At 41.1% G+C, this 27,446-nt stretch overlaps 1 protein-coding gene across 1 annotated transcript; it reads left to right on the top strand.

The window, feature by feature from the left end:
- Positions 1-129: 129 nt before the first annotated feature.
- ZNF541 (zinc finger protein 541) lies at positions 130-26,865 on the top strand. Its single transcript, XM_075186882.1, has 16 exons — positions 130-210; positions 1,166-1,440; positions 2,475-2,697; positions 5,627-7,028; positions 10,273-10,325; positions 11,232-11,355; positions 12,923-13,084; positions 13,592-13,901; positions 14,141-14,204; positions 14,286-14,407; positions 16,763-16,866; positions 17,412-17,487; positions 22,000-22,088; positions 22,212-22,352; positions 22,437-22,579; positions 26,177-26,865. Exons 2-16 carry the CDS (start codon positions 1,188-1,190, stop codon positions 26,382-26,384), a joined length of 3,474 nt encoding a protein of 1,157 aa, XP_075042983.1. The 5' UTR covers positions 130-210; positions 1,166-1,187; the 3' UTR covers positions 26,385-26,865.
- The last annotated feature ends 581 nt before the right edge of the window (positions 26,866-27,446 follow it).

Below are 27,446 nucleotides of genomic sequence, written 5' to 3'. Positions count from 1 at the left end.
TCCCCCACCAGGGATAACGGGAATGTGACTTTTAGCCAATCACAGGCAGCGCTTTTTTTTTGTCCCCCTTACCTCCGATAGGCGTATCCATTATGGTGACGTCACGAGACTATTCCAACCAATGACGGAGCGTCTCGCAGATGATGGACAGCAGAGCGTGCTCCTCGGTGGATCTGGCTGCACGGGCTGCGCGACCGGCGGGGCTGCATGGTGGTTGTTGCGAACTTACCTAGTGTGATTGGCTGTTATTGTGTCAGCCATCTTGAGGGTGAGGGCAAGTAGGGTGGAGCAGTAGTCACTGTCCAGCCAGAGAACAGGAGTATGGCCTGTCCTGCCCCCGCCCACCCTACTTTAGGGAACAGTTATAATAGCAGCCATTGAGGGAGGATCGACCCCCTCGTGCTGCATTTGGAAGGGATCCTGGCCAGGTAGTTAGGAGGGGCCCCTGGAAGTTGCAGTAGCCCATAATTATCATTATAATCAGAAAAGCAATGGTCAAGTGTCATTTATTTAATACTATTGCAACCCAACTGCTTGGAGTATGTTCTTTATTTTTATTAATAAGGGACCAGGTAAACGTTTTCCAGACTCATCATGACATTAATTGCTTTAAACACCCGTTTCTGTCACAATTTGTGCCCAAAGATTCCCCATTTGATGTAAAACGCATGCAACTGCTGCAGCACAAAAACCATAAGCAATAGTTTTGTTTGTTAATTAGGACATTTTTACATTTTTTCCGATAGCAAAATGGAAGATTTTCAAGTTTGGTTCTAGTCTACATGTAATGAAAGTGACTCCTGCGTTAACACCTGGGGGTATATTTACTAAACTGCGGGTTTGAAAAAGTGGAGATGTTGTCTATAGCAACCAATCAGATTCTAGCTGTCATTTTGTAGAATGCACTAAATAAATAAAAGCTAGAATCTGATTGGTTGCCATAGGCAAGATCCCCACTTTTTGAAACCCACAGTTTAGTAAATCTAGCCATTAGTGCCTTTCTCAATTTCTTTGAAAAATTTGATTTCATTATCGTTTATTTATAAAGCGCCAGCAAATTTCGTAGTGCTTTACAATTGAGAACAAACACAGTAATGGGGGTAATACAGACAGAGAGGTAAGGAGGCCCTGCTCGCAAGCTTACACTCTATGTTTCTTATTCTAGGATTAGAAGTAGCCACAGAAAGATGAGTCTTTACAGCCTGGGTGATGAGGATGACCTGCAATCTGGTGTCCCCACTTCGGACTTCGGTCAGGATATGTGTCAGCCGACCTGTGACATTATGCAGCCTGACCATCCACAGCAGACCCTGGAAATGTCAAGTTCTCATGAAGTAATGTTGGTTGGTAATCCGGATACTATTTCTCTGCCCTGGAGGACTCAAGAGGAATCTTCAGATGCTTACACTTTGTCATCTATTAACAATGATTGGGACACAGGTTTGTTAAATATACCCACTCTACAATCACATGAAGCCTGTTCCTCTCACTTCAGACTAACAGACCGAAGGGAGCTATGAAAAGTGGAGTCTATCCATCCCACACTCCCACTGCAGGGTGACACAGACCGAAGGGAGCTATAAAACATGTATATTCCTCTCACTGCAGGGTCACACAGACAGGGACATGGGGACTAATGCAGAGTGAGTACTAAGCCAGTTTGCATAGCGTGTCTTCTGTGCATACTCAAAAAGTACTCATATGTACCCATGCAGATTTGCGTGTCCCTCCCACTACAGAGTGACATAGACAGGATGGAACTATAATAGATTCAGTTTATCCCTTCCACTGCGGGTCAACAGAGGCAGAAGGGAGCTATGAGACATAATATCTGTCCCTTCCACCACAGGGTGACACAGAAAGAAGTAAGCTGTGAGACATAAAGGGTCATTTACAGCTGAAAATTGCAAGAATTTAGTTGGGTGTGTACATAACAAGGTCATGACCGTTTCCCCTTTAGAGGGTAACTCCACCTCCTGTAGGAGCACCCCGTGTTTAAATAAACAGGCTTACACTAGCCAAAAAATGGTGCAGACAGAAATTAGCCAAAAAGTGACCCATGTTCCCACTTGATAAACCTTGAGACTCCTCTAAATACTTTTCATGCCCATGTCTAAATACATATATTCTCTATATCCCCCTCCTACATTGTTCACAGTGGCAGGGTGGTTAGCAATGCTGCCTCTCAGCGCTGGGGTCGTGAGTTTGATTCTGACCAGGGTCCTATCTGTGTGAAGTTTGTATTTTCTTTCTGTGTTTGCACATACTGGTAGGTTAATTGGCTTCTGACAAAATGGACCTTTGTATGTGTGGTAGGGAATTTAGATTGTAAGCTCAGTGCTTGCAGTGACTGATGTAAATGACTTCTATCATTTGTGCAGCACTGCGTTATATGACTGGCTCTATATAAATAAACAACAATAATATAAGCAGGGTACAGTATGTTTTACCTCCTATTGTTTCCACTTTCCCAGATCTTGGTATGTGTCTAGAAGAGGACAAGTCACTGCAAACCAAGCCCGAAATCCAAGACACTTCCAGAGAGAATTGTCCAAGAGCCCCAGGGTTGGAGTGTAATGTGTGTGGAAAGGTCTTTACCACTGCGAGCTCCCTCAGCAAACACATCCTGATCCACAGCCAGGAAAGAAGCCACATCTGCATAGTCTGCAAAAAAGCCTTCAAAAGACAGGACCATCTGTACGTACCATTATTTGCACAAATTAATGTAAAAGGACCACTTTTTATGAAACATTTTTCATGTGCCTTCACAGCGGTTTCTCCTGGACACTTGCAGACATCTAAGAGCACACTGATGGTATCCACATATTACATTGTGTTTTCAACTCAATTATTTGATTGAAAATGATGTCCATCCTATTCCGTTGACATCACACATGGCACAAATTGTGTGCTCACAACGCCATTGGAAATTAAAGCTGGCTTTAAAATGCGATATAGCATCTGATCCTTTTTAATCTAATTGTAAAAATGAAAATCCAATAGATTAAATAAAGTATAGATGTGTTGGACGCGTGGGTATTCTAGCGCGACAAAATCTTAATGATTTCTGAGGTGATCGTTCATTCTTAATCTGATCCCATATAATCCTAGTCCTATATAAAGCCAACCGTTAGTTCTAAATCCTAAAAAATTATTATGTCTATACCCAACCTAATAAGGTTGCAGCTAGAAGATCGTAAACTTATCCACACACATGAAAATTTTCATTGCATACAGCACATATACTGCAGTGCTATAGCATGATCGCACTAAAAGACAAGCCTGTGACAGACCACCCCTGTCCCCATATTGTGTAGGTCTTCAGATAGAGGCCAAACTGGGGTCTGGCTTCTCACAATAGGGGGCCCATCTTTGGTTGGACAGGAGAGTATGCTATCTGTACACCATAAAGGAATCCTGCAGTTTAGGGACTGCAGTTCCTGCTGCACCCCCACCCCCCTCTTTTGCAATGGGCTGTTTCAAGCTGGCTAAAGATGGGCACCCTGCTGCTCTCGTTATCAATCTTTCTCCAGCAGGGCTTCTCACTGACGACCTGTATAATTGGGAGGGGGGGGGGGGGTGCTTTGAGCAAATATATATTAGTGGTAATGAAAAGGGGCTTAAAAACATTATTTGCTACGGTTTACTGGTCCATAATAATGTATTCAATCACAATTCTATGCAGTCTAATCTTATATTTCTGATTTGAGTATGTGATTCCCACATAACCAAAGATTTATGTACAATTGCATCAAAATCTTAACGAAGTGTAGAATCGGATTGTAATGTGTGGGTACCTGTAGAATTATTTACTAACGTTGCTTAAAAGTGCATTAAAGCAGTAGCCAGCAAGCAGCAATTAGCTTTTATCTGTTAGGTTACATAATAAAAGCAAATGTCTGACTGGTTGTTAATATTTTAGTGCGTATTTGCATATTTGAGCCATGTTAGTAAATACCCCTTAATATTTCATGCACTTGTTATGTGACAACATCAGGCTGTGTTCATTGCATGCTGACTGTAGATTGATTAACCAGATAGATCACTGGTCTCTGCACTTTTAGTCACTCTTTTTCAAGCTCTGACTGCACCATGAATGCAGGCTGCATGGTGGAGTCAGTCTCACAGAATTCTTGGGAGTCTGCAGCATTTGACCCCCATGTCCATGCCTCACAATTTTATCTCTCTATCGTCAAGATTTCATAGGACTGGAACATGTCTCCCTTCCACCACCACCACTTCACCTGTGGTACATGGATTGGTTAATCACACCAAACGTTTACCAGTCAGTGTGTGTCAGGAGTTTTCGCCATTGGTGAATGGCTGGAGTAAACCACCAATCAGTGTGCCGAGAGCCGTCATTACAGTCTAGCATGTGTTTCACACCAGCAGATGGACGGAATGTTGTAGCATAATGAAAATTAAGATTTAGAAAATGTATTTGTAGTCAGTCGGTGAAATGTGGCCAAACATTCCCATGATTGCCACGCTAGGGGCATTACAAGCGAGTCAGACTGTTGCAGAGAGGTGGTAATTTGCTTCATTTATTAGATGAAAGTGTCTGAGATTTTTCAGCTTCAGGCTTGTAGACCAAAAGGTTTAATGTGGAATGGGATGTGACTTTTTTTTTTCAATTTTTATTTTTATTTAGTTAATAAGTACACATGTGCATGGTAATTTAGAATGTACAACAATCTCTATATGTATATTCATTTTATTTATACAAATATGGGATCTCTGATCCAGAAAGTGAATATGTGTTTAAATTTATTTATTTTTATTTTGTTTTAATATGGTTTAATGTGAGAATTAGTACACATGTGTTTGTTAATGACAGGTATACTTGCTAGTGTATTTCACTACCTGCTATTTTTTCTGCCGCTGAATTATACTGTTGTCAGATTTGCTTACTAAGGACCGTGTCGTGTCAGAAATGTGTCCATTGTTCTGACGGTGTTCTTGTATTGCCATTTTTACTTGAATAACTTTTAATCATGCTCAGATGCGTCACCTGATCTTGCTGCATTTTATAGCCTCCAGGGAAGTAGGCGTCTGCATTGTATAGCCACCAGAGATCTGGGGGTCTGTATTGTACAATGGTTTCCGTAATATAATTGGTTTTGTATCGTGGCTCTCTGTATTGTATATGGGTCACTAGAATACTCTTTGTACTATATTTTGATCAGTACGCTGCTTATTGTATTGCGTATGAGTCACTAGAATACTATTATGTTATTATTATTATAATTATAATAATATATAATAACTACTGTATGTTTGAAGAGGCAAATTACGAGGATAGGCATTGTGGCACAAGCTAGAAAAAGCACAGGATTGTGGGTAACATTGCTTTTATAATAGTGTTCACTTACAATCATGAAGTGTTATGGGTTATTTAAGAAGGTCATTTTGGAACCGGAGGATGATTTGATGCCTTTGAGGAGATTCCACCCTAGTTCAGATTGTCATGAAGAGGTGAAGGTTGCAGGTGACAGTGCCCAGGTGGGATAGGATTAGGGTACGGCATGCATGAAACTCTCGCATTAAGTACTTATCAATAAACAGGTTGTAGTGAGTGCAGTTTATGACGATAGTAACTCAATGATGTCTGTGTCCTTTATTTCAGAATTGGACACATGTTGACTCACCTGAAGACAAAGCCTTTTATGTGCACAGAGCAAGGATGCAATAAGAGTTATTGTGATTCTAGGTCCTTGAAGAGACATTATGAAGTTCATCATGGGCTATGTACATTAAGAGAGACAAATGCTAGGGATGGCACTCAATGTGAAGATCCCCAGAAGAAGGAACTACCAAAGACAAACCCTTTTTTAATACAGAACAAGATAGTAGAGACTGTTTCCTCCAGACCCATCAGGCCCAACAAGGATGTATTCAAGTGCCTGGTGACTGGGATTGTGCAGCAGAAGATTACATCAAATGTGACGGTCTTCCAAGATCCCAAAGCCAACCATATGTCCCAGACCATGGCTTTAAATGGCAGCAAGAGTTTAGAAGAAAGTGAATCTCTTCTTAGGAATTCTACATCAAGTGCTTACACCTTGATTAATACAAGCAGCAAAGACTCCATGGGTCCAGAATCTGTCATATGCTCTGATCCAAGTTCACAGTGGCTGAACTTTAGCTCAGATAAAGCTCCGAAGAACCTGCCTGTTCGGCAAAGTCAGAAGATTCATTGTGAACAAAATCAGCTGGGAAGTTCAGCTGGCTCTTTAGGAACCTTGGATGATGGAATCCCCATGGAGATATGCTCAGGAAACTTGAATGCACTTGCTCAAATGTATATGTCTCCTACTATGAAAGCATCAAAGGACACCTCACTATGGCCAAGCTGTGGACATGAGTTAATTCATGAGACAACAAGTACACAGGAGAGCACATTTCCGAATGACCCAGATTTCACAAAACTCGCTATTCAGCCTTGTGAAGGTTCAACCATGCAGATAGAAAATCCACAGCACTTGTTTCAGCCCTTGACAAGTTCCCAGTTAGCTACATCCCACACGGCAGTGCAGGCTCTACCCAACAAGTCCGTCCAGCAATGTATTACAGAAACATTGACGGTGCCCGCCCCGCCGAAGAGGGACATGAAATGCACAGACAGTGTACAAAGGGATCCTCTGCTGAAAGCTAATACAACGTGTTCATACACTCAATTTCAAGAACTGGAAACATATTCTAGGATTATCTGTGTTAAAGAAAGTGCTTCAGGTTCCATCTCTCTCATCGGTAGTAGAAACAAAAGTGATCGAGAACACCAGGAACTTGGAGAGCGTCTTACTTCAGACACTGCCTCAGATGGGAATCAGCTAATAAGCGGAAACAGTAAACCATGTCTGAAACCTGGAAAACCTCACCGTAAATTGCCCTTCAACAAGGGAAAGTTGAACTTCACTCTGTCCAGTACAGTTTCTCCGAGCCAGGTGGCGCTAGAGTCTTTTTCTACCGCGCAAAAATCACAGAGTAATGAAAGAAAATCTAGACTTTCCATTTTCAACAGGATCCAGGTAAGTAGAATCACACCTTCACTAAATGCCAATTTAGGGCTGCACCTGAGGACAAGATACGGGCAACTTTTTCTGGATATCACTGATCAATCACAGGTTTGGCAGGTGAATGAAACATTTCTTATTAAGTGTGGACAAAAAACAAGATTTGATTTTGTAAAGCAAAATTCAACAAGCTACAGGGGTGCAGAATGCACTTTTTTTTGGGAGGGGAGTGGCGTTCATTCCTTACTGTACAGAAGGGAATTTTTCTTTTTTCTTAAACTTTTATTTACTGAACAATCCATCGATGTTAGAGGCAAAAAAATAACACAGTTCAAAGCGAAGAAAAATAGATTCAAGGGTTTAAATTTTATCAACCAGGGTTTTGAATTAATTTAAGGGGTTGGGTGTGGTAAGTGAGAGGGGTGTAGACAATGGAACCAATGCCTCTAGAGGTAAAACATACTGATTGACTAAAGGTAATTGGACATTGTCAAACATCCTGGTGAATGACTCTGCTGAATTGTGGATGATGTCATGTACTCCGTGCGATACATGTTCCATATTTTGGTAACTGATGTGAATGATGGCACAACTTGAGATAAACAGTCAGACGCTAACTGGAAGGTGACTGCAGAAATAACGTGTCGCTTAAGTTTGGTTTGATGTTTAGTAAAAGCACATCATCCCTGTGTTTACAGAAGCAAAACTGAAAAAACACCAGTCAAACATGGATGAGGTTCAGTTATGTTTTGAGGCCTCTGTGCTGTATCTGGCACTGGGGGCCTTGAACGTGTGCATGACATCATGGAATTTGGAGATTCCCCGGCCATTTTCGGAGTACAGTGTTGAACCCAGTGTCAGAAAGCTGCGTCTTCCAGCAGACAATGACTCCAAAGACACTTCAAAGTCCAGATCTATATCCCACATAAAACTTGTGGAGAGATCTGTGAACAGCAGTTGGGAGAAGGAACCTTCAGATCTGGGAGAACTGGAGAAGTATAGAGGACCAAACTGCCAGTAGAGGGGTGCAGGAACCTCATCCATGGCTATAGGAAGTGGCTAATTGCAGTTGTTTTGACCAAAGGCGTCTACCAAATATTAAGTCAATAATTTTTTCAATGCCAGTTCTTTTCAATTTCTGATTTAAAAAGATATATAGTATTTAATTCAGAATAAAGACACAAAGGTTCTGTATGTTACCAGAGAAAGAATTGTGCAGACAAAATACTGTTGTTAATTTCACCTTAGGTTCAGAGGAAACTTTAAATTATTAAAAAAAAGTGCAAAAGTGCCAATATATCTGGTCACAGCTGTATATGTATATCAGCGCAGTACAGATTTACCGCCACTAGTTGTCATCAGTTTGCAACACCATTATATACATGAAAAATCAGGGACCGCTGTTTGGATGGTGTCACATGAGAGGTTTCAATGCTGTGTTTGTTTCCTCCACGAAAACACAACAGTTTATTTAAAAGAAGGTGGTTTCTTGTTGAATTAATACGCTTTGCCTAGATTTCATGCTTAGAGAGCTTTCAAAATAATTGCATGCAGCATATAAGATAGAGCAGTGATGGGCAAACTTTTTCAGGAGCAGGCCAAATAAAAAAGAAAAACTTTAGGCAGGCCAATATAATTTATTAAAAAACTCAAATATCAAAATATATAATACAAATGTTTTGAATGGGACGGGAGGGTGTTATATAGCAGTGTTACCTCTATAAGTGCATAGATCGTACAGACACAGGACTTATTTCAGCAGGTTGTTGCAGATCCGTCTTTCTGGTGAGCCACTAACTGACAACACAGCAGCCAATCGAAATCCGCCTTAGTATATATGGCCCAGCCCATCTCTTCTCACATGACTTTCAGCCATTAGGGGGCGGGCAGGTGTTTGAGTGATTGACATACGAAGTGTCCTTTTTGGAAGGAGGATGAAGTGTAATGGAGGAAATAGCTGGGATGGCATAAAAATGAAGGTTCTGACACACAGGGTCGGCCCTAATAATTTTATGCATATTTTAATGAAATTTTTTAAAATATTGGCGGGCTGGATAGAACCTCTAAGTGGGCCGGATCTGGCCCGCGGGCCGCAGTTTGCCCATCACTGGGATAGACAGTTGAAACAAACAAGTGATTTATACAAGTCTGTTATTTCTCCTGAGCCTGGCACACAACTAACTTGCTGTGCAGCCACTGCTGAGATCTTATATATAGTTTTTCCTGCTACCATGAAATATTGCAGAGCTTTAACACTAGCTATTTTCCTGCTGAGTGAATGAGCTCATGTGAAACCAGCCTATATTTCTGGATGTCTGGCTATTGCACAACTTTACACCTGTATATATGTACTTACTAGTGCTGATGTATTGGCTTCACCCAGGGGTCAGGGAACTTTTTTACCTTTTACCCCCAAATATATTTAGATACGCCGACGTTACCCCCTTGATTTGAAAGGAAGGAAATCATATATTATTAATTATTGGAATTCAAAATTGTATTGAATCTATTCAAAATTTCTTTGAAGGCTTTAACTTAAACACTTCAGGTTTTGGAGAAAAGATGTTGCTTCATTTTTGATACGAGAGCATCAATATTGGGGCATTTTGATGTCAGAGCAATTTGGATACAGTCTCCAGCGTCCAATCGATTTCTCTGCTTTGTTTTTATGTTAGTTAGAGTGGAAAATCCTTGTTCGCAAAGGTAGGTTGTTGCAAAAGGCAGCAACTTTTTGACTACCTCCTCATGTGCAATTTTGAATGCCTTTGCAGCTGTTGACATCCAAAAATATGACAGATCTGCTTTGTTTTCAAATGCAATACGTGCTTCATTATTGTATCGAAGCTCAAGAAGTGCCTCTGCCAACCCTGGAGGCTCTTCTGGTACAACAGCAATTTCACATTTAAAGGGGTCTACAATCCAACTGACAGCATGTGAACCGGCAGCATTACCCCCAGGAATTTCATTTTACCCCATTTGGGGTAATTTACCCCTGTTCCCTGACCACTGAGCTAGATCCAATAGTCTAATAAAGAAAAGACACAGAGTTGGCATATTAGCCATCTGTTAATTTACATTGTATGTTTACAGAATGGGAAATGTTTAAGGGGTTAAGGACAGAGTAATAAGGAATAGTGTATTAAGTATACACATATAGAGAGAGTGAAAGTGAGAGAATATCAACATATAGATAGACATATAGACAGATTTAGACTGTGATGAAATTGCTGTTCTCACTTGTTTCTCTCTCGGTTCCTAGGGAGGGAATATCTATAAGCTTCCTAGTGTAGGGAGAGACGTCATTCCAGACAGGTAAACTACCGAGACTCACCTGGTTCAGATTCATTTTTATATATATATATATATATATATATATGTATGTATTCCTTTACATATATATATATATATATATATATATATATATATATATATATATATGTGTATTCTAATATTCTATGTATTTCATATTACCCTATGGGGGATATTCAATTCAGCGCGATGTGTCAACGGAGCGCCCACAGAGACACATTGCGCCGATGTTAAGGCAGGAACCCCCGCTTGTTTTTCCTCGCAGAAAAATGTGCAGAGAGTCCTACCGTAAAGGCCGGCAATGTGCACAATCAGCAGTTGAATTTCCCCCTGGGAGTTGAAACCCCCAAATTAGCCACCAGGCTGTAATAGATTAACATGAAGGGTGTATCTGGTCTCCATTTATTGTTTACCAAACACCCTCCCTTTTATTCATGGAACACGGCCATTGGAGAGAGAATCTCACTCAGCACCAGGCATAACAGCTTGGAGAGTTTTGGACAAGGTGCTGGCTGTAAATTACTGAATGGCTGCTATAGCTTTGTAGTCATCACCCAGTCTGAGTTCTCTTAACAAAATTCACCCAGCTATCATGTCCTGTAGGGCTTCATGCTTCAGTAATGTCACTACATCCTACTGGGCAGATGGGTCACAGTCCAATGACTGTTGTCTCAATGGCTGCTCCCACTGTGTGTAGACAACAGGTATACTTTAATAAGTTCTCAGTTACTTTATTTTCCACATGAGTATAACCCTTAATATTAACTGAGTTCTATTTGCTTGTTCTAAGTGTTTTGAACGAACGTGTCACAGTTGGCCCAGGTTCACTGCTTTTATGGCGACCTTGTCCATATTTGTGCTGATTCTTTTCAATAAGTGATATCTCTTTTATTTTCTACCTCTGGAAAGGTTGCATGCAGCCTCTGGTATGAAGGAGTTAACAGATCCCGCTGCCCTATTGCTCAGTGGTTCTGTGGGAGAGAAGGAGCCCCTGGTGTGTGATGGAGAGAGCAAGCAGAGCCAACCATGGCAGGTATACGTAGCGGACTTGTGAATGATTAGGTTACCTTGTGTAATTAGAAACAGTCCTCAGTAATTGGTCCACTGAACATGCAGGTTCTTCTCCTGGTTGTGACTGTCAGGACATGAAGCCTTAGAGCACAGGCAGTCCCCTGACATGGGGCTCACATGGTTCTACTGCTGAAGGTAGGCGATACTGGGTAAAACCATGGAGTTGCCATTTAAATAAAAAAGCATTATTCATTAAAAAGATGAATTCACTTGTATCCCCTTTTTTACACTTAGCTCAATGTCAGATCAACCAGTACCCAAAGACCCATGGACCTTTTTTGCTCTCCTGCCCCCCAATAAGAGCCAGACAAAAAACTTACACTTATAGCCAAAAATCTCTGACAGCTAAAAAGTGGGAACAACAGGAACCCCCTTCTGGTCCAGCTCTTAAAAACTTCATATAGCATATAGCGAGCCAGGAGAACATCACTTATTACCTGCCTGACAAGCAGCTTTGATTTGATGCCACATCGGCCCCCCGGTACTTCAGAGAGAGAAGAAGATGCAAAAATGATTTACTGAGCATAGTTGTTTCCGCCTCTGGGTTCCCTACAGGATCGATCAGGATACGAGCCTTCAGTACACATAAACTACCTCAACTATAATATATATTTATAGCTTTTGCTGCTGTTTCACTTATTTTTAGAATGGATTTTATACCTGTCCACCACTCCCCCTCTCTTCCTCGCCCCCTTCTTCCCACCCCCAGTGTTATATAGAAAAACAAAGTAGAAACAATTTTGCCTGACTTTCGAAAATGGTTATTAATCACTTCTTTTACACATTTCTTCAATAAATACAAACGTTTTGTTTTTGTTTTGTTTTGTTTTTTTAAAAAGCCCTCTCATAAATTCACTTTGACAGGCAGTGTCCACAGCGTTTCATTTTCCAAAAATGAAAAAAATATAATTTGTGGAATTAAGCTATATAAAACAGTTAAGTCAAGTTAATTTTCAGTTGATTGCAATTAAATATTTATCAGACACAATAGATGGAACAATTTGAATTCCACATTTGAACATTCTATTGCCTCAAAAGTATTATTTTTTTATTGTTTTTTCATCATTATGTTTTATTGAAAGACTCAGGGATGTATGCGGTACAGAATTAATGCAAGGCTTGTGGGATTACAAACAGATAATCTATATTTTAGCACATAGCAAGTTAACACAGTTAGGGAGTGTAAACTCCCAAGAAGAGCATTCACTGAATGAGGCCACGAAAGTAACTTGGGTATAATATTAGAAAGGAACACCTGTATTCATGTAGCATATTCATATATCAGGGAGAGTCTTTTATGTTCTATTTTATATTTAACACACCTAATGCTTAAATACACAATGCTTAGGAATTCTGAGATGCATATATATATATATATATATATATATATATATATATTTTACATCAAATTTTAAACCGATAACCCCTTGCAACAGTGTTTTTGATGTTATGCGCACCGGTAAGGGCTTTATAGTGTGTTTTTATTAAATTCTGGTATTGAAATATTAAAATAAGGCTTTATTTTATAGGATGTCCAAAAGGGGAACATAAGGAGCAGCGGACAGAAGGCAGGACTTCCGCCACGAACTTTAAAACCATCTACATGGGTTACAAATTACACATCTGCAGGACATCTTGTAATTCCTGTATCTGTCCCCGTTTCTACAAAAGATCAACAGACAGAGAGCAAGGTGAACTGGATTCATGTGTATTTTCCAGGTAGTCCTATCCTCTCTCTGTCCTGCAACCAGTAAGTCGAAGTGTTGGCTCCCGATACTTCACTGACACAAGGTGCAAGCCCCTGGTTCAATTATAAAAATGTCTCATTTTGAGCCTATGATAGCTCAGTGGTTCTGCCGGGAAAGGTGACAGCTGACAATTCCTAAGACTCTGCACGTTTCTGGTGGTTTTACAGAAGTCTGACTGTTCGTTATTTCACATCTCTTTACATGAATATTCCTGGTTATTGTTATTACTGTTTTTAGGAACGATTATCTTCGGTCATTTCTATTAGTTCTTCCTTGTAACTCTTTACATGTTGCTTCCCCAACTCATCTTGTGGCTGTTTCTTAGAACTTCTTCCCCCTATGTTGTCTTATTGCTGTTTTTCTGTCTGTTCTTGTCATGATACAGGTCCTGAATATATATTACAAGTTGCCTCCTAGCGGTTACTTATAACTCTTTCTCTTGATGTTCAGGTAAATGGAACGACGAGCCATCTTCAGAGCATTACAACCAAAACAGGAAAGAAGAAGAAGAGACCTAGTCCTAAATCATTATATATTCCCCCACCGCTCCTGGAGACAAGCTTGTCTCCCTCTGGTTGCTTTCAGAGCAATCTGCGCTCCCCAAACATTTACCTTTCTGAGTATCTCCACAATGCCGCTTTCCAGTACCCACCGTACACTCCACCTCCCATGCTCAGCCCAATTCGCCAGGGAACGGGGCTCTACTTTAACACTTTCTGTACTCCTTCCTGTACCAAGGGCCCCATTCTGAACCTTCCAGGTGAGTATTTGTGCAGCTTATGTCAGAGTAATGAGTGTGTCCATTTGGTGGTTAGGTAAATAATTTCCTTTGCGTACAACAGGTTTACATTTAGCACTTTATCATAACATTTGAGGTCAACATCGGAGGCAGATCAACTGCTAATCACATTTATATCTCACATTTTGGACAGCACATGTTGGAGCGAATTCAAGGTATTGATGGATGCAATATTTAATCAGTGTATATTATTCCTGTAGAGAAAGAGTCTTTGAATGGTGGGATCTGGCTGGCGAAAGACACCATGGTGTTTACCGTCCACCCGTAAGTTCTCCACCTTGGTTGACAATCTGAGTAGAAGTATCTCCCAATCTACTGAATTACATCCATGTTTATCACCCCAAGGCACATTAACATTGGAGATAGATTCCAGGCAGAGATTCCTGAGAGGCGGGATACATTATTACTGGAAGGTGAAGAAGAAAAGGCGGATCTGGTTTGGAGACCTTGGTTGGATACAAAAGCAGGTATGAGATCTTTGGGATAGGTGACTTTCAGAGACCTGATCACACGGGATCTCTCAGTCAATAAGAGCTTAGTTTCCAGAACTGTTAGGATTACTGCCCACTACTCTTTGTTTATCTATTAATATAATCACTTTGTATAATGAGTATATAGAATACTAGAGGAGACATTTAACCAATAGAGAAGAAGTTCCAATAATTTTCATCAAGGCACGTATCTGCCGCCTTTGTGCATGTCGTCCGCAATATCACCCTGCGAGTGCCCAGAATCGGGAGATACGTCATGATGCAGCCCTGTCCGCTGTGTTCACAAACGAAATGAGCACTTATTACAGCCTACGATTTCGGGGAGTGATCGGGGCGGGGCGGGGAAGGGGCTTTTTGCCATAGTCAATGTACAGTAGGGGTGTGCCAGACTCGTGCGCACACAGCCACGTCCGTATATCTTGCTCCAGATAAGGGGCTAGTCTAAGTCTAAGTCCTGATCAGTAATGATAGCAATCTCGTATGAATGCTATAACATGTGTTTGCAATCAGAGGCAACTGTAAAATTGTATTTTATGTTCAGTAGACATAACAACATCCTAATATATGTTTTTCATGAGGGTAGGGGTGTTTGAATAAACAACTTTTTTAACTGGTTTATCATTAATGCCTTTATCATTAACAGGTGACATTAATTCAATATTTTTTTTATTTTCCTGTGCGTTCAGTTACAAATTTATAATCCACATAGGTATTGTATTGTACATATCCTGCAGCATCTTGTGTAGTATAACACAGCAGACCTGCCCCCGATTTCAACAGCACATTTATCCTGAGATACGTTCTTTGATGAATTTGGGCGTATGCAAAGCCTAAATACGTGTGTATAATACTGATCGCGGGTAGCGCTCAGAATACGTGGTATGATAAATCAGGCCCACTGTGTTTATCTTTCCTCCACTAGCACAGTGAGTATGTGGAAGCTTAAGGCTTGAGTGTATAATACTTTTGCTAATATTTTAGGCATTCTTACTTTGTCTGACCTCTGGGCACGTGCCTCTGATCAGTCAAATGGAATCACTTCTTTTACTATACAGACTAATTGTGTTTTGTGACAGCTGCAGTGAGTGTTTGTTTTCAAAGCAAGGTCACAGGAGTGACTTAGAACTCTGAGGTTTTCTGATCTGGAAATCACGGCATTCTGTGGTGATGATACACTCAGTCAGCCCAGCATTAAAGCGGATGAGGAATGTTGTTCTGTCACAGCGGAGCAATTCCGCTGTTAAATCACTGCATACATTCCCCGTATCACAAGAAACAAGTGATTGGTCACTCACTCACAATCCAGCTGGTATTTGACAGAGACTGAACAAGTGCTCATGAGAGGGAAATTGCAGTTAAGAGACGTTCTTCACTCAGTCGATAGTGTTGCTGCAGCTCTGCCTGACCGACAGCCATAAAACAAATAGAAATAGATCTACAAATATTTAATGAATTCTAATAAATTATTTTACATTGATATTTTTGTTTTTTTAGACACCATCATTTAAAGCTGCATTAATACCTAGTACAAGCTTGTAGTGCAGGGACTCCCCCATCCCCTAGCTGGTAACTGCGAGGCTGCTACATGCAAGCATTTTTCCCAGGGCAAATTGGTTATGTTCACTACCTTTAAATGGTACCAGAGGTGGGGTGTGAGCTGGAGGACCAATCACAAGCTGCAATCTCTGAATTGCAGGAGGAGCAGATCAACCCCCAGGTCTCCAGCTTGGGTGACGGGAGGGATGAAGTTCTCGCACTACCACTTTTTACTAGATGGTAGTTCAGCTCTGCAGAGTGGAGGCAGCCCCATTGTGTGGCCATATCGAATATGTATGTGAATAAAGCCTATCAATTCGCAATGAACCGGTAATATTATTGGGGCATTTCATGACCAGTAATAATGAGGCATTGGTTTCCGATCAATTGATAGATGGCATTGTCATAATATAACTGTCAACTCACACTATGGTTCTCTTTATAACCATTACTCTTTGCCGTATTGTGTCTATAGGTCTTTACCTCTGAGGAGTAAATGTATCAAGCTGAGAGTTTCCAGTGGGTTTGAAAAGTGAAGATGTTACTTATAGCAACCAATCAGATTCCAGCTGTCATTTTGTAGAATGTACTAAATTAATAACTAGAATCTCATTGGGTTGCCATAAGCAACATCCCCACTTTTTAAACCCGCCGGAAACTCTCAGCTTGATACATTTACCCCCCAGTCTTGCAGTATCGTCACACATTCCTGCCTCCTCTCTAGACATTAGCCATTTTTCTACAAGTATTCCCAGGCTTCCTCCTCACTAGACACTGTCACTCTTTACTTCCCAGTCTCCCATCTCCTTAACCTGGCCTGCTCCAGCGCGGTACCTAGAGGTGGCAACAACCTGGAATTCGCTCTGCACTGCCTGCACTTATCCCAGGGCAATGTCATGGTGAGTCCTGTGTCCTCTCCGACGCCAACTTGCTTCATCAGGAAGAATATGGAATTAGAAAGGCATGCCTGTGTTGAAAGTCATTTTAGGTTAACTAGTTAGGTTTTTCCCAGTACTAAGCTACTAATATTTCCATCAGTTCTACAGTTTCCTGATACACAAGCTGCTATGTTGGGCTATCTCAATGTGAGCACTACCATGTTGAAAGACATTTTTATGACCCTCCCATTAACTCAGAACAGCCCTTTTTGTAACTCTTATGGGGCTATTTGAACTTTTCACAAGGTTCCGTAGTCACCACGCGGCTATCGTTCTGCTTGCGTTGCCGGCAAATATGGTAACGAAAACCTCGCTCATTTCTGTTAGCACCTCTATGAGGTACAAGCAATAATTAGTGAAGATACTTGGAACATGATGTAATACCATAGCCACAAGCTCACTACGGAACCTCATGGTTAATTCAATTGGCCCCTGTGTTTGTATCTGATTCATAACGCTAATGAGTTCCCAAGCAAGCCACTGATTAGCAAAACATTTCTTTTTAGGAGACCCTGAATAAACTGTTACTAAAGGAAACTCAGAAATATCTGCCTCAGTGTCTTGCAGATTATCACTATGCCGGTAAGTAAAACTTATTCCTACTTTGCCCTTATTAGATGTGAAGTTCTTACAGAAACCCTCCTGTGATATAGCAGCTTCTGAATTATTCCAAGGCCGGGCGTTTCCATTTGTGGAGCAATTTGTGTGTATGACCATCAGCAAATATTGGACTATTTATCCAGTGGTGGGGAAGCATAATCTTGAAAAATTAGATTAGATTAGGAAATCAGCCGTAGTGTGGAAATAGCATGGATATTGGCAAAAATATTAAGTGATTCCTGGACATTTATTGATGGATTTGTACTATAGTTTGGGATGGTGACTACTGTCAGGACACTAATCAGTGATATTACAAGTTCTGATGCCCTCCTCCTGGATAACGTCATACACTACACCCACCGCATTGTAGCTGCTGCTCCCTCATTGTAATTCACCTACCCTCTGACTGTTGTTGGGGCCCACACGGATGAGATGCGTTCACTACTTGTACTGGGTTATAATAATACGCAACATAAAAAGTAAAAGAGCACAAAGCCATAGTGCGGATTAGACGTATGGATGAAGAAGAGCTTGGGGGAGTGGACTGGACTCAGGGGCACTCTATGCTGAGCAGTACTAATGGATTTCAGAAGTTTGTCACCAGTGTTACCACTTGGGATTTTCAGCTTGACGTTGATCAAAGTACTGACAGGGACTACATATAGGAAATGCAGTCCCTGTCATCCGTCTGCGGACATCCACATACACCTTGCCATGGAGGTTACAGTCCTGGTCAACTGCTGTGTATCGTTTCAACAAATTTTATTTCTCTTTACAGCTGTAATACAGCTCTTTATGTAGAATTATACAGCTGTCCAGTTTCGATCTTGCAGTCCTGATGGTTCAGCCTTGATACATGCGACACAATTATGCTTTCCGGGCACACAGCATGTTTGGATCATGTTCTTCTCCACAGCTTGGTCCTCATCTCTGTCAGATTTTTCTCCACACTTCTTGATAACCTGAAAGGAAGCAGAGTTGTTCATTATGACTGTGACACTCTATAGCTGGACCAGTTCTAAAAATGAAACAGAAAAATGGTTTTGTAAAAGTCAAAACCATACATCAGATACAAGATTTCTAACTTACTGTCTGCATCAGTGTCCATCTCTTCCAAATTCTTGTCTTTGAATTCAGCCAGTCTATTCCTCTCAAGAGCCATTAAAAGTTTGCTGATCTTGGCAAGTTAAAGGGTACCTTCTGGGAGGCGGTAATACTGCCGGTGCACCTTGATGTCATGCCCAAGGAAGTCTGCCAGCTGATCAAATTCTGTGTTGTTTAGGTTGAGAACCTAAGACAATGTTTGGACATTTTTTTGTCCCACACTCTTGGGCAAACAGTCGTATGCAGTCGGAGCCTCTTAAATGTGACAAGGCAGCTGCTCTGGCAAACATAGACATTTTGAGTACTCCACATTCTTCATGCTTTTCTGCAAGACATTCCATTGCGCTTTGCATTACTGGTGTCAACAGGATTAGAAATTTCCTCCTTCGTTTTCCTCAGATTTCAATCCGTGTGAAGTGCCAGTAGAGCTTCTCAAGCTTGGAAAGCTCTTCATAGAGATCTGAATATATCTTGAAGAGAAGGTAGTCAACAGCATCTTGGAAACTTCACCTTCCCTTCTTCTATTGAACAAGATCACCTGTGCCAGGGTGACCTTTGCAAGCAATGCCCAGTTGTTAAGTGTAGGCTTAGTGGATAAATTGCTTTGGTTCTCATCGACATACAATTACATCTTTTTCACATCTTCAGTGGAAGGTAAGAGCTGAGGCATGTTTCCTTTTGGACTCCTTAACAGTTTTCAAGAGAGCCGATGAGATAAACTTGTTCCATCTTGCCTCATAGATCCTCCTGAAGTTGCGTGCACTTACAACCGCAGCATGCAGCCCTCCATCATTGCTTGGTATGCCACAATGCTCGCTATCTTTTGCAAGCCATTCTCGACCTTTAGTGCCAGCGAGGGTGTCTTAAATGCACTGGTCTCCTTATCATAGCCAGTTACCTGCTTCACAGTGTCTACTACATGCAAAAAGTATGATGGGACGGTAAAGTCTTCTATCCTCTCCAAAGCTCTTATGGCCTGTAACAGCCTGCCCATATCTCTAGGCTTCATCTGGGGTCATGTCCCTCGAGAGCTTCCAAAAGCCACAATTGATGTCAGGTGTAACAGGCTGAGCAGAGACTAGACATTGGGTTTTGCCACGTTTGGATTGGTTGCCTCTCTGGTTTAGCTTCCCTCTCTTCATGCGTTGCCACAGGTATTTTCTTGAGAACAAGCAAGTGCATGAAGCCTTGTGTGGTAGTTTGCATGGACGCCACATCCTGTCCTTATCACCCCAGATTCGTGTGCAAAGTTGCCGCTAGTCCGAAGATGTGCTAATTACATGCTCCAATCATTCGAGTGCTTGGGGAATTTCATGGCCCAGGCTACTTAAATCTCATTGCACTGAACATGCTCCATATGCCGGGCTATGCTTGAGAAGGACTTCTCACAGTACAGACTGTACTGCTTTATGTTACATGCCCTGGAGCCATCACTGTTTTTGGATGTACATCACATCATATTTCCTTCTGTGTTTAAAACACCGCTGCCATCAGCACGACAATGGTCGTGCATAGAAGACAACACTGTGTCCCTTCACTTTGTTCCACCGCCATCACCGCTGGTGTCTGAACCACTCTCCTCTGCAGCGTCAGGGGTATACTCATCTCCACTGCTCTCCAGGCTATAGTCGAAGCCACCACAGGGTTGTGTCATGCTTCACTGTCCTCACTTTACTTTCAGTAAACAGTTTGGTGTAAACGGGCAGGAAAGCTGCATTCGCTTTCTCCGACGACGCATTGTCGAACCACTGAATTCTAGTGTGCGCACACTTACCCCTCCACGTCAGATACACACGCACACTTTTGGTCTAACAAAAGTGACTCGCAGGGACATGCAAGATTTTCACGGAGTATATCAGCAAGGTCCGTCTGCATGGACTAGCTTGGTAAGTTTTGTGAGTGGATGGTACGCTCACCATTCAATGAGTGCTTTTGTTTATCACAACTGCTATTCATTTCGACAACACTTAAAACCTTTGTACTATAAGCAGAACTGCTGCGGTTTTCTCCATCCTCTTATTACTTATATACACACGCACACGTCTCTTCTCTTTCCTTGCTCTTAAAATGATCACTCGTGCCCCCAAACTACAACTTAGGCCACTTTACTGCGCCTCTCTCTCTCTGAATGACCTACAGACCGGGCAGCTCCACTACAACACTCACACAACATGCAGAGGTACAGCGGACAGAATAATATTGGGGCAGATCCCAATTAGGGATGAATAGAAAATTCCAGCTGTTGCCTAACTCGCCTGCCCCTGCATAAACCTTCTCCGCATATCATATTTTCACTTATTTCCTGTATTTGTTTTCCTATTACTTTATGTACGCAAAATCTAGTCAAATCAAGCTCTCCCTAGGCCCTTGCACTCTGGAACAACCACTGTATGTAAAAACTTGCCTCTATGATCTAATTATATCTAACTCTCTCAGAAATAGATTTATCAAACCTTCTAAGACGATTCATCATCATCATTTATTTATATAGCGCCACTAATTCCGCAGCGCCATACAGAGAACTCACTCACATCAGTCCCTGCCCCCACTGGAGCTTACAGTCTAAATTCCCTAACACACACACATAGAGAGAAACTAGGGTCAATTTGGTAGCAGCCAATTAACCTACCAGCAGGGGCGGACCCAGACATTTGCTCTACCCGGGGCGATTTTAGGGGGTGGGGGGGGGATTTAGGCCCCGCCCCCTTTCTGTGTTCTAAGGCTGCCGGCGGCTGCACACTGTGCAGGTCCGTTCAGCAGTGAAAGTGTGCTGTCCCGCTGCTCTGATTGTGTTTAAAACACAATTAGAGCAGCCGGGCAGCATACTGTCACTGCTGAACGGACCTGCACAGTGTGCAGCTGTCGGCAGCAGGCCCCTGCTGATCGCCCCGATCGCCCCCCCCCTGGATCCGCCACTGCCTACCAGTATGTTTTTGGAGTGTGGGAGGAAACCGGAGCACCCGGAGGAAACCCGCACAAACACGGGGAGAACATACAAACTCCGCACAGATAAGGCCATGGCCGGGAATTGAATTCGTGACCCCATTGCTGTGAGGCAGAAGTGCTAACCACTTAGCCACCATGATGCCCATATATTCATGCTATTATCTAATACATTCTAGAAAATTATAGCTTAAATCTGATTTAACACTTCCACTTTTTCTTGTTGGAAGGTTTGATAAATCTGCTCAGTCTTTTTGCCATGTGCGATACCCAACTCTCTAATTGTGACACCACTTCTCCTGAACCTATGTAGATGGTGGTCTATATTTTAAACACATTCCTAGAACTGACAAAGAGACTGCTTAGTCATCTTACTAGTATAGAGCAACTATCTTTGTACTGTTACAGAAGCACATCCTGCATTCTGATATATTTTTTGGCTCACAGGATCGGACTACTGGTCACTTACAGAGAAGCGGTTGTTTAAGAAAGCTTATTCCAAGAACAGAAAGAATTTCTCCTATATCCAATCAGTGGTAAGAAGATCCTCAACAGAAAGTGGGGAGGGGATGTAATTATGTTTATCTTTATGTGCTATTTTATTATAGATGGTTCTAAACGTTTCCCTCTTGTATTATGACAAAATACTGACTCTTTAGCTCCCTGAGAAGAGTGTATATCAGTGTGTGGAGTATTACTACACCTGGAAGAAGATTATAAGCTTTGATAGACACCAGACTTCAGCTACAGAACAAGGAGCCAACAATGGGCACAATGGAGAGAAGCTTGGAGGCAGCATGGTAAGCCAGAAAAGAAGTTTCTGCTCTGGCCTCCAGCATTTGGATTTAGCTGCTAATACCAGATTTCTGCATTTCCTTGTGCAGAAAGGACTCTTCTATGGCGTCAGAAACAAAACCACCGTCCAGAGTCAAAAACCAGAGTCTAAGGAGGCGACACATGGCAGCCAGCAGGACCCAGTAGACAGTGCACAGCCTGTCGGACAGTTTGCATGCAAAGAGTGTGACAGGTATCTGGGTTTTCATCACAGTTTAGCTTTAATGAAGTAACAGGAAGACCTTTAAAAAAATAAATAAATAATCAAATAAATGTCTTTAAGCTACTCCCTAGGGATAATAATATGGGGCCTGATTCATTAAGGATCTTAACTTGAGAAACTTCTTATTTCAGTCTCCTGGACAAAACCATGTTACAATGCAAGGGGTGCAAATTAGTGTTCTGTTTTGCACATAAGTTAAATACTGCCAGTTTTTTCATGTAGCACACAAATATCAACTTTAAATTTCAGTGTACAAATAAGCTATCAAGTATTTGTGTGCTACATGAAAAAAACAGCCAGTATTTAACTTATGTGCAAAACAGAATACTAATATGCACCCCTTGCATTGTAACATGGTTTTGTCCAGGAAACTGAAATAAAAAGTTTCTCAAGTTAAGATCATTAATGAATCAGGCCCATGGAGAATAGTTTTGGGAAATGGCATTTAAGTCAATGTGTCGGAGGGTTTTTAAAGGTTGACACAGAAATTCAATGTATAGACTGTTTCACCCTTATTAGCGTTCATCAGTACAGGATTTTTTTGTCAACATGAAGTTACTGGGCCAGTAGTTCTGACAGTGCAATACCAGAACATGTTGGGGGTCATTGAGAAGAGAGTTAAAAATCTATGGTGCAGTACCCCCCCCTCCCCTTTTACCCATTTGTTTATTGTCCTTTCCTCCTCCCCACTCCCCCCCCCCCTTTTTTTTATTTCTGTACCCCTTAAAAACTTTTGCAAAATTTAATAAAAACTTTTAAAGGAAAAAAAAAAAATCTATGGTGCAGTGGATATAGGCCACATCTGGGTAGACCTGTGTCTTCCCAGATGTTGTGGAACTACACATCCATCTCTCTGGTAGGACAATGCTGGACCTTATTCTCGACACCTCATGGGAGAGCCACAGATTGCCTAAGACTACTGGAGATAGACAAGGACTAGGGGCACACGGTGGGGAGAGGCGCTATCGGTGGGAGTCCAGTCTGCAGTGTTTTCCCTTTGGGACAGAATAGAACCAGCAAAGTCAAAGCATCAACTAAACATTAGACTTTTGGAGCATAAATCTGATTTTTAGATCAGTTATTTGGACTTAAGGCCAGGGTCATTCCACATCAAATCAACATAGTTTTAGAAAAAATTCTACCTTACATTCTCTGATTTCAATTAAATTTGGTATAATAAATGCTGCCATGGGTGTAAAAGAATATCCCCAAATCTCAGGCTGATATGTACACTGGTTTTGAAGTTATACACTTTTAAAACTGCAATTTTTTTAACAAAAAACTTGCTTTTAAAGTTTTTTTAATTGCATCTCACCTCATCAAGCTAGAGAGTTAGAGAGGCAAGGTCTCATGTTAAACCTCTTTATGGGCCTTCATATGATATATAAACAGCAGTATGTTTCAATAAAAATATAACATTTTCAAAATCAAAAAGCCATATTTTTAAAAAACATCTAAAAAATTGTTCACTGTTAATAAATCCCCAACGTTTTATTTTGAGGGTCATAATTATTGAGGCACTACACATCTGAGAAAATCAGCAAAACAATATTTTTTCCAGTTTACTTCATTAGAGGATGCATGTCCTCTTCAGGTGCGTTTGGGGAGAAAATTTTACAGCCAGCGCCTGCTCCCACTTTTGCACAGGCGTGTAAACTTATGTGGAAAGATACTCTACATGGAAAGACACTTCAATGGTGTTGAATAGACCCACCTTTTACAGGGTCAGGTTAGGGTGGGCTTTAATTAGTGAATAAAAACCTCTTGGTCACTAATTTAAGCCCACCCAAACCTTACCTGACCCTGGACCATTTGTGTCACATTTGATAAAGTGGAGTGTTTAATTACAGTGGAGTATCAGACTGGGAGAACGTGTGCTGGGAGCAAGGAGGAACAGCAACTTGGAGAAGGGGTGCTGGGAGGGAGAGAGACAGCAGACTGGGAGCAACACTGTGCTCACAAGAAGAAGCCTCAGTCACCCAGCCAGGCAGAGAAGAGAAGGCACAGCCCATGAGGCTGCTGCTGATCTCCACGGGTCAGAGGAGAATGTGATGGGCTCCTCCAATCAGAGCTCAGCAGGTGCTTCTCTCACCCCTCAGCAGAGTCTCGTAGGAATCATTTCTCCGAATCCCCGGCAGCCCAGTCATAGCCTGCTGTGGTATATAAATTGGTAGAGAAGAATAAAGATGGAGGAAAGTGGCACCTTATTGTTTCAACACATTCAAAAGGGCCAAATCATACTTCTAATAAGAAGGTGTTGAGAACTGTTTCAGAATGGATGTGTAAATTATTCTGAAATGCCAAATGTTGCAAAAGTTTGAGCCAGCTGCAGAAAACAACTTGGGACACTTCGAAAAGAGCAAGAGGGTCATTGTTCCGTTTCCTGAGATACATAGTATCAGCTTCCACTTGCTGACATCAGAGGGTATGTAACTGCTGTCTATGACAACAAATGGTTGCTCACATTTATTCTGGCGAAAGATGAAACCGTCACTGAAGTGAAAGTGACGTTCCTCCATCCAACTGGTCCATCACCATCTTTATCATACCCAAGGAAGCCGGAGGTTTTGTGGATTGCTATAGGAGATGTTCTGTGTAAGGGGAATCCGTTAACTCCAACAAGTCAAATCTACACCCTTTCTGAAATGGAAATACTAAAAACCAAAATGAAGCCTTCAGCCAGGTCCAACCCATCAAGTAGCACCATCCATCCAGAGCAGCAGCACCAAGTGGTAATGATCTGTAGTAAGTTTTCTTGTAATATGTGAAAGACTAAAATATTTGTCATAATTTTATAATATTTCAGTATTACATACTGTGTCATTGTGCATAATATACAAAGGGATTGTTTAAGGACATAAATTAAAAGTAATGAACAGGCCTAGATAGCTCCCATTTTTATTATTTTAACAAACAGTCCAATGTGAAAGCTCTTGTAGCAAATGATCGCATCGTGATCCCAAAGTAAAACATTGGGGATTAACAGTAGGAACAATTTTTGAGATGTTTTTCCAAAATTTTGAAATATGGCTTTGAGAAAATCTAAATTTTGAAAATTTTATATTTTTAATATTTATTAAAACATACTGCTGTGTTCTATACCATATGAAAGCTCATAAAAAGAGGTTTAAAATGAGACCTTGCCAAACTCTAATTCAATCAGGTGGGCTACAAATAATTAAAAAAAAAAAGTTAAAGTTGCATTCTTTTAATGAAAAATTTGCTATTAAAGTCATAATTTCAAAACCAGTGCACATATAAGACTAAGATTTTGGGGGGTTTCTTTACACCCATCACAGTATTTATTATACCAAATTTCATTACAATCTAAAGTGGTCAGTTTGAAACCCTGTGTTGATTTGCTGTAGAATAATCATGATCAGTGGTCCAGTCCCTTCATTTTGTTTTCTCCTACACTGAAATGTTATGTATCTTACGAACTGTAATGTATAGAATGCTGCCAGATACGCTTATAAATTGCCGGTACCTGTAGCTGATGTGCACTTCGGTTGCAGCTGACCCCTCCATCCCAGTATCCTCTCTATAATTTTAGCATTTTCCTCTCAGGGTGTTTGACAGGGTGAAGAGTAGGAACGCTCATATGAAGAGGCATCGGCAGCAGGAGAAGATGCTGAACCTACACCGAAACAATCAACAACTGGGATTGGCCGAGCAGGTTCCAACCCCATCTGACATCACTCATGCTGTGAGCTCATTGGGAGATACATGTATATGTGCAATTGGAATCTCAGATAGACTTCTAAATAGATTTTAGTAGACCTGCTTAGATAAGTCAGCAATGACCTATTTGCTTGACCTGTCTGGCAATGGCATATGCCTATTAGTAATGGTAAGAGCATCTGTTCTCTGTAAAAACATGGAGTGGAATAGGGGCATAGCCCTAGTAATGCAAGTGAACGTAATACTAAAATCACCTGTGTTTTTAAACATGCTGAAACTTTTAGTTTGGTAAGTGAGGTATGGGGATTCTGCTGAACATACACTTATAGTGTTATTGTGGGACAGCAGTAACCTTCATTAACAAACACATTCTATAGAACCTTAGGAAAGACTTTTAGTTTACCAGATTAAGACTTGTGGCTCTTGACCTGCAGATAACAGAGAAACTGTAGACAACCAGAGGCATAAGGACTACAAGGACCAGAGTTCAGTTTTATAGGTTACCCAGAACGTAAATGTTAGAATGTATAAAACAATGTTTATGGCCAATGCAAAATATATTTTCATTAAAACAGTTCTAGTTTCCCCAAATTATTTTTCCATTAAACTTTTGCACAATAAAAACCAATTTGCTAAAGAACATGAACCGGTTTTTATGTTTTCCTCAAAACAAAACCATCTGCATTGTCCCAAAAGTCAAACAGCCACCTAAACATTCTGATCTGAAAACAGTTAAGATGGAAAGGGTGGCATGTGTTGGAACAAATGTGAAAATCCGCATAGGAAAGCATTACTATGAAATACAGCTATGCATGGTTTCTGGCTTAACCTCAAAGATGCTTTAATTGAAAATTAAAATGGCTTCATTTGTAGGTATGTTTGAGTCTGAGCACCTACTGTCATTCTTCAACACGGGACAAGCAGATGAAGTGTGCATTAGATTTGAACCTGCAGCCATTAAGACATTAGTACAGAGTATTTTAGCTTATTGTGTCCATATGAAGGCAGGTATTAAGCAGGAATAGCTACGCAAGCATGAAGCTGATCAGCGTATTTAAAAACAGTAGAGTAGCGACAGTCACTATTAAACAAGGTTGATATATCTAATGCTTTATCACAACATGAAAATGACTGCAGGGTTCAGTAACAAAATTAG

The sequence above is a fragment of the Mixophyes fleayi genome, chromosome 9 (assembly GCF_038048845.1).
Source record: "Mixophyes fleayi isolate aMixFle1 chromosome 9, aMixFle1.hap1, whole genome shotgun sequence".
Lineage (NCBI taxonomy): Eukaryota > Metazoa > Chordata > Amphibia > Anura > Limnodynastidae > Mixophyes > Mixophyes fleayi.
Note: the sequence above shows the minus strand (reverse complement) of the source record. Positions and strands in the feature narration are given on the sequence as shown.

Excerpts from the sequence above, each read along its gene's own strand:
- ZNF541 (XM_075186882.1), top strand. The coding sequence starts at position 1,188 with ATGAGTCTTTACAGCCTGGGTGATGAGGATGACCTGCAATCTGGTGTC. Across the intron at positions 1,441-2,474 it reads TAACAATGATTGGGACACAG|ATCTTGGTATGTGTCTAGAA; the intron begins GTTTGTTAAATA and ends CCACTTTCCCAG. Across the intron at positions 14,205-14,285 it reads ATGGTGTTTACCGTCCACCC|GCACATTAACATTGGAGATA; the intron begins GTAAGTTCTCCA and ends TATCACCCCAAG.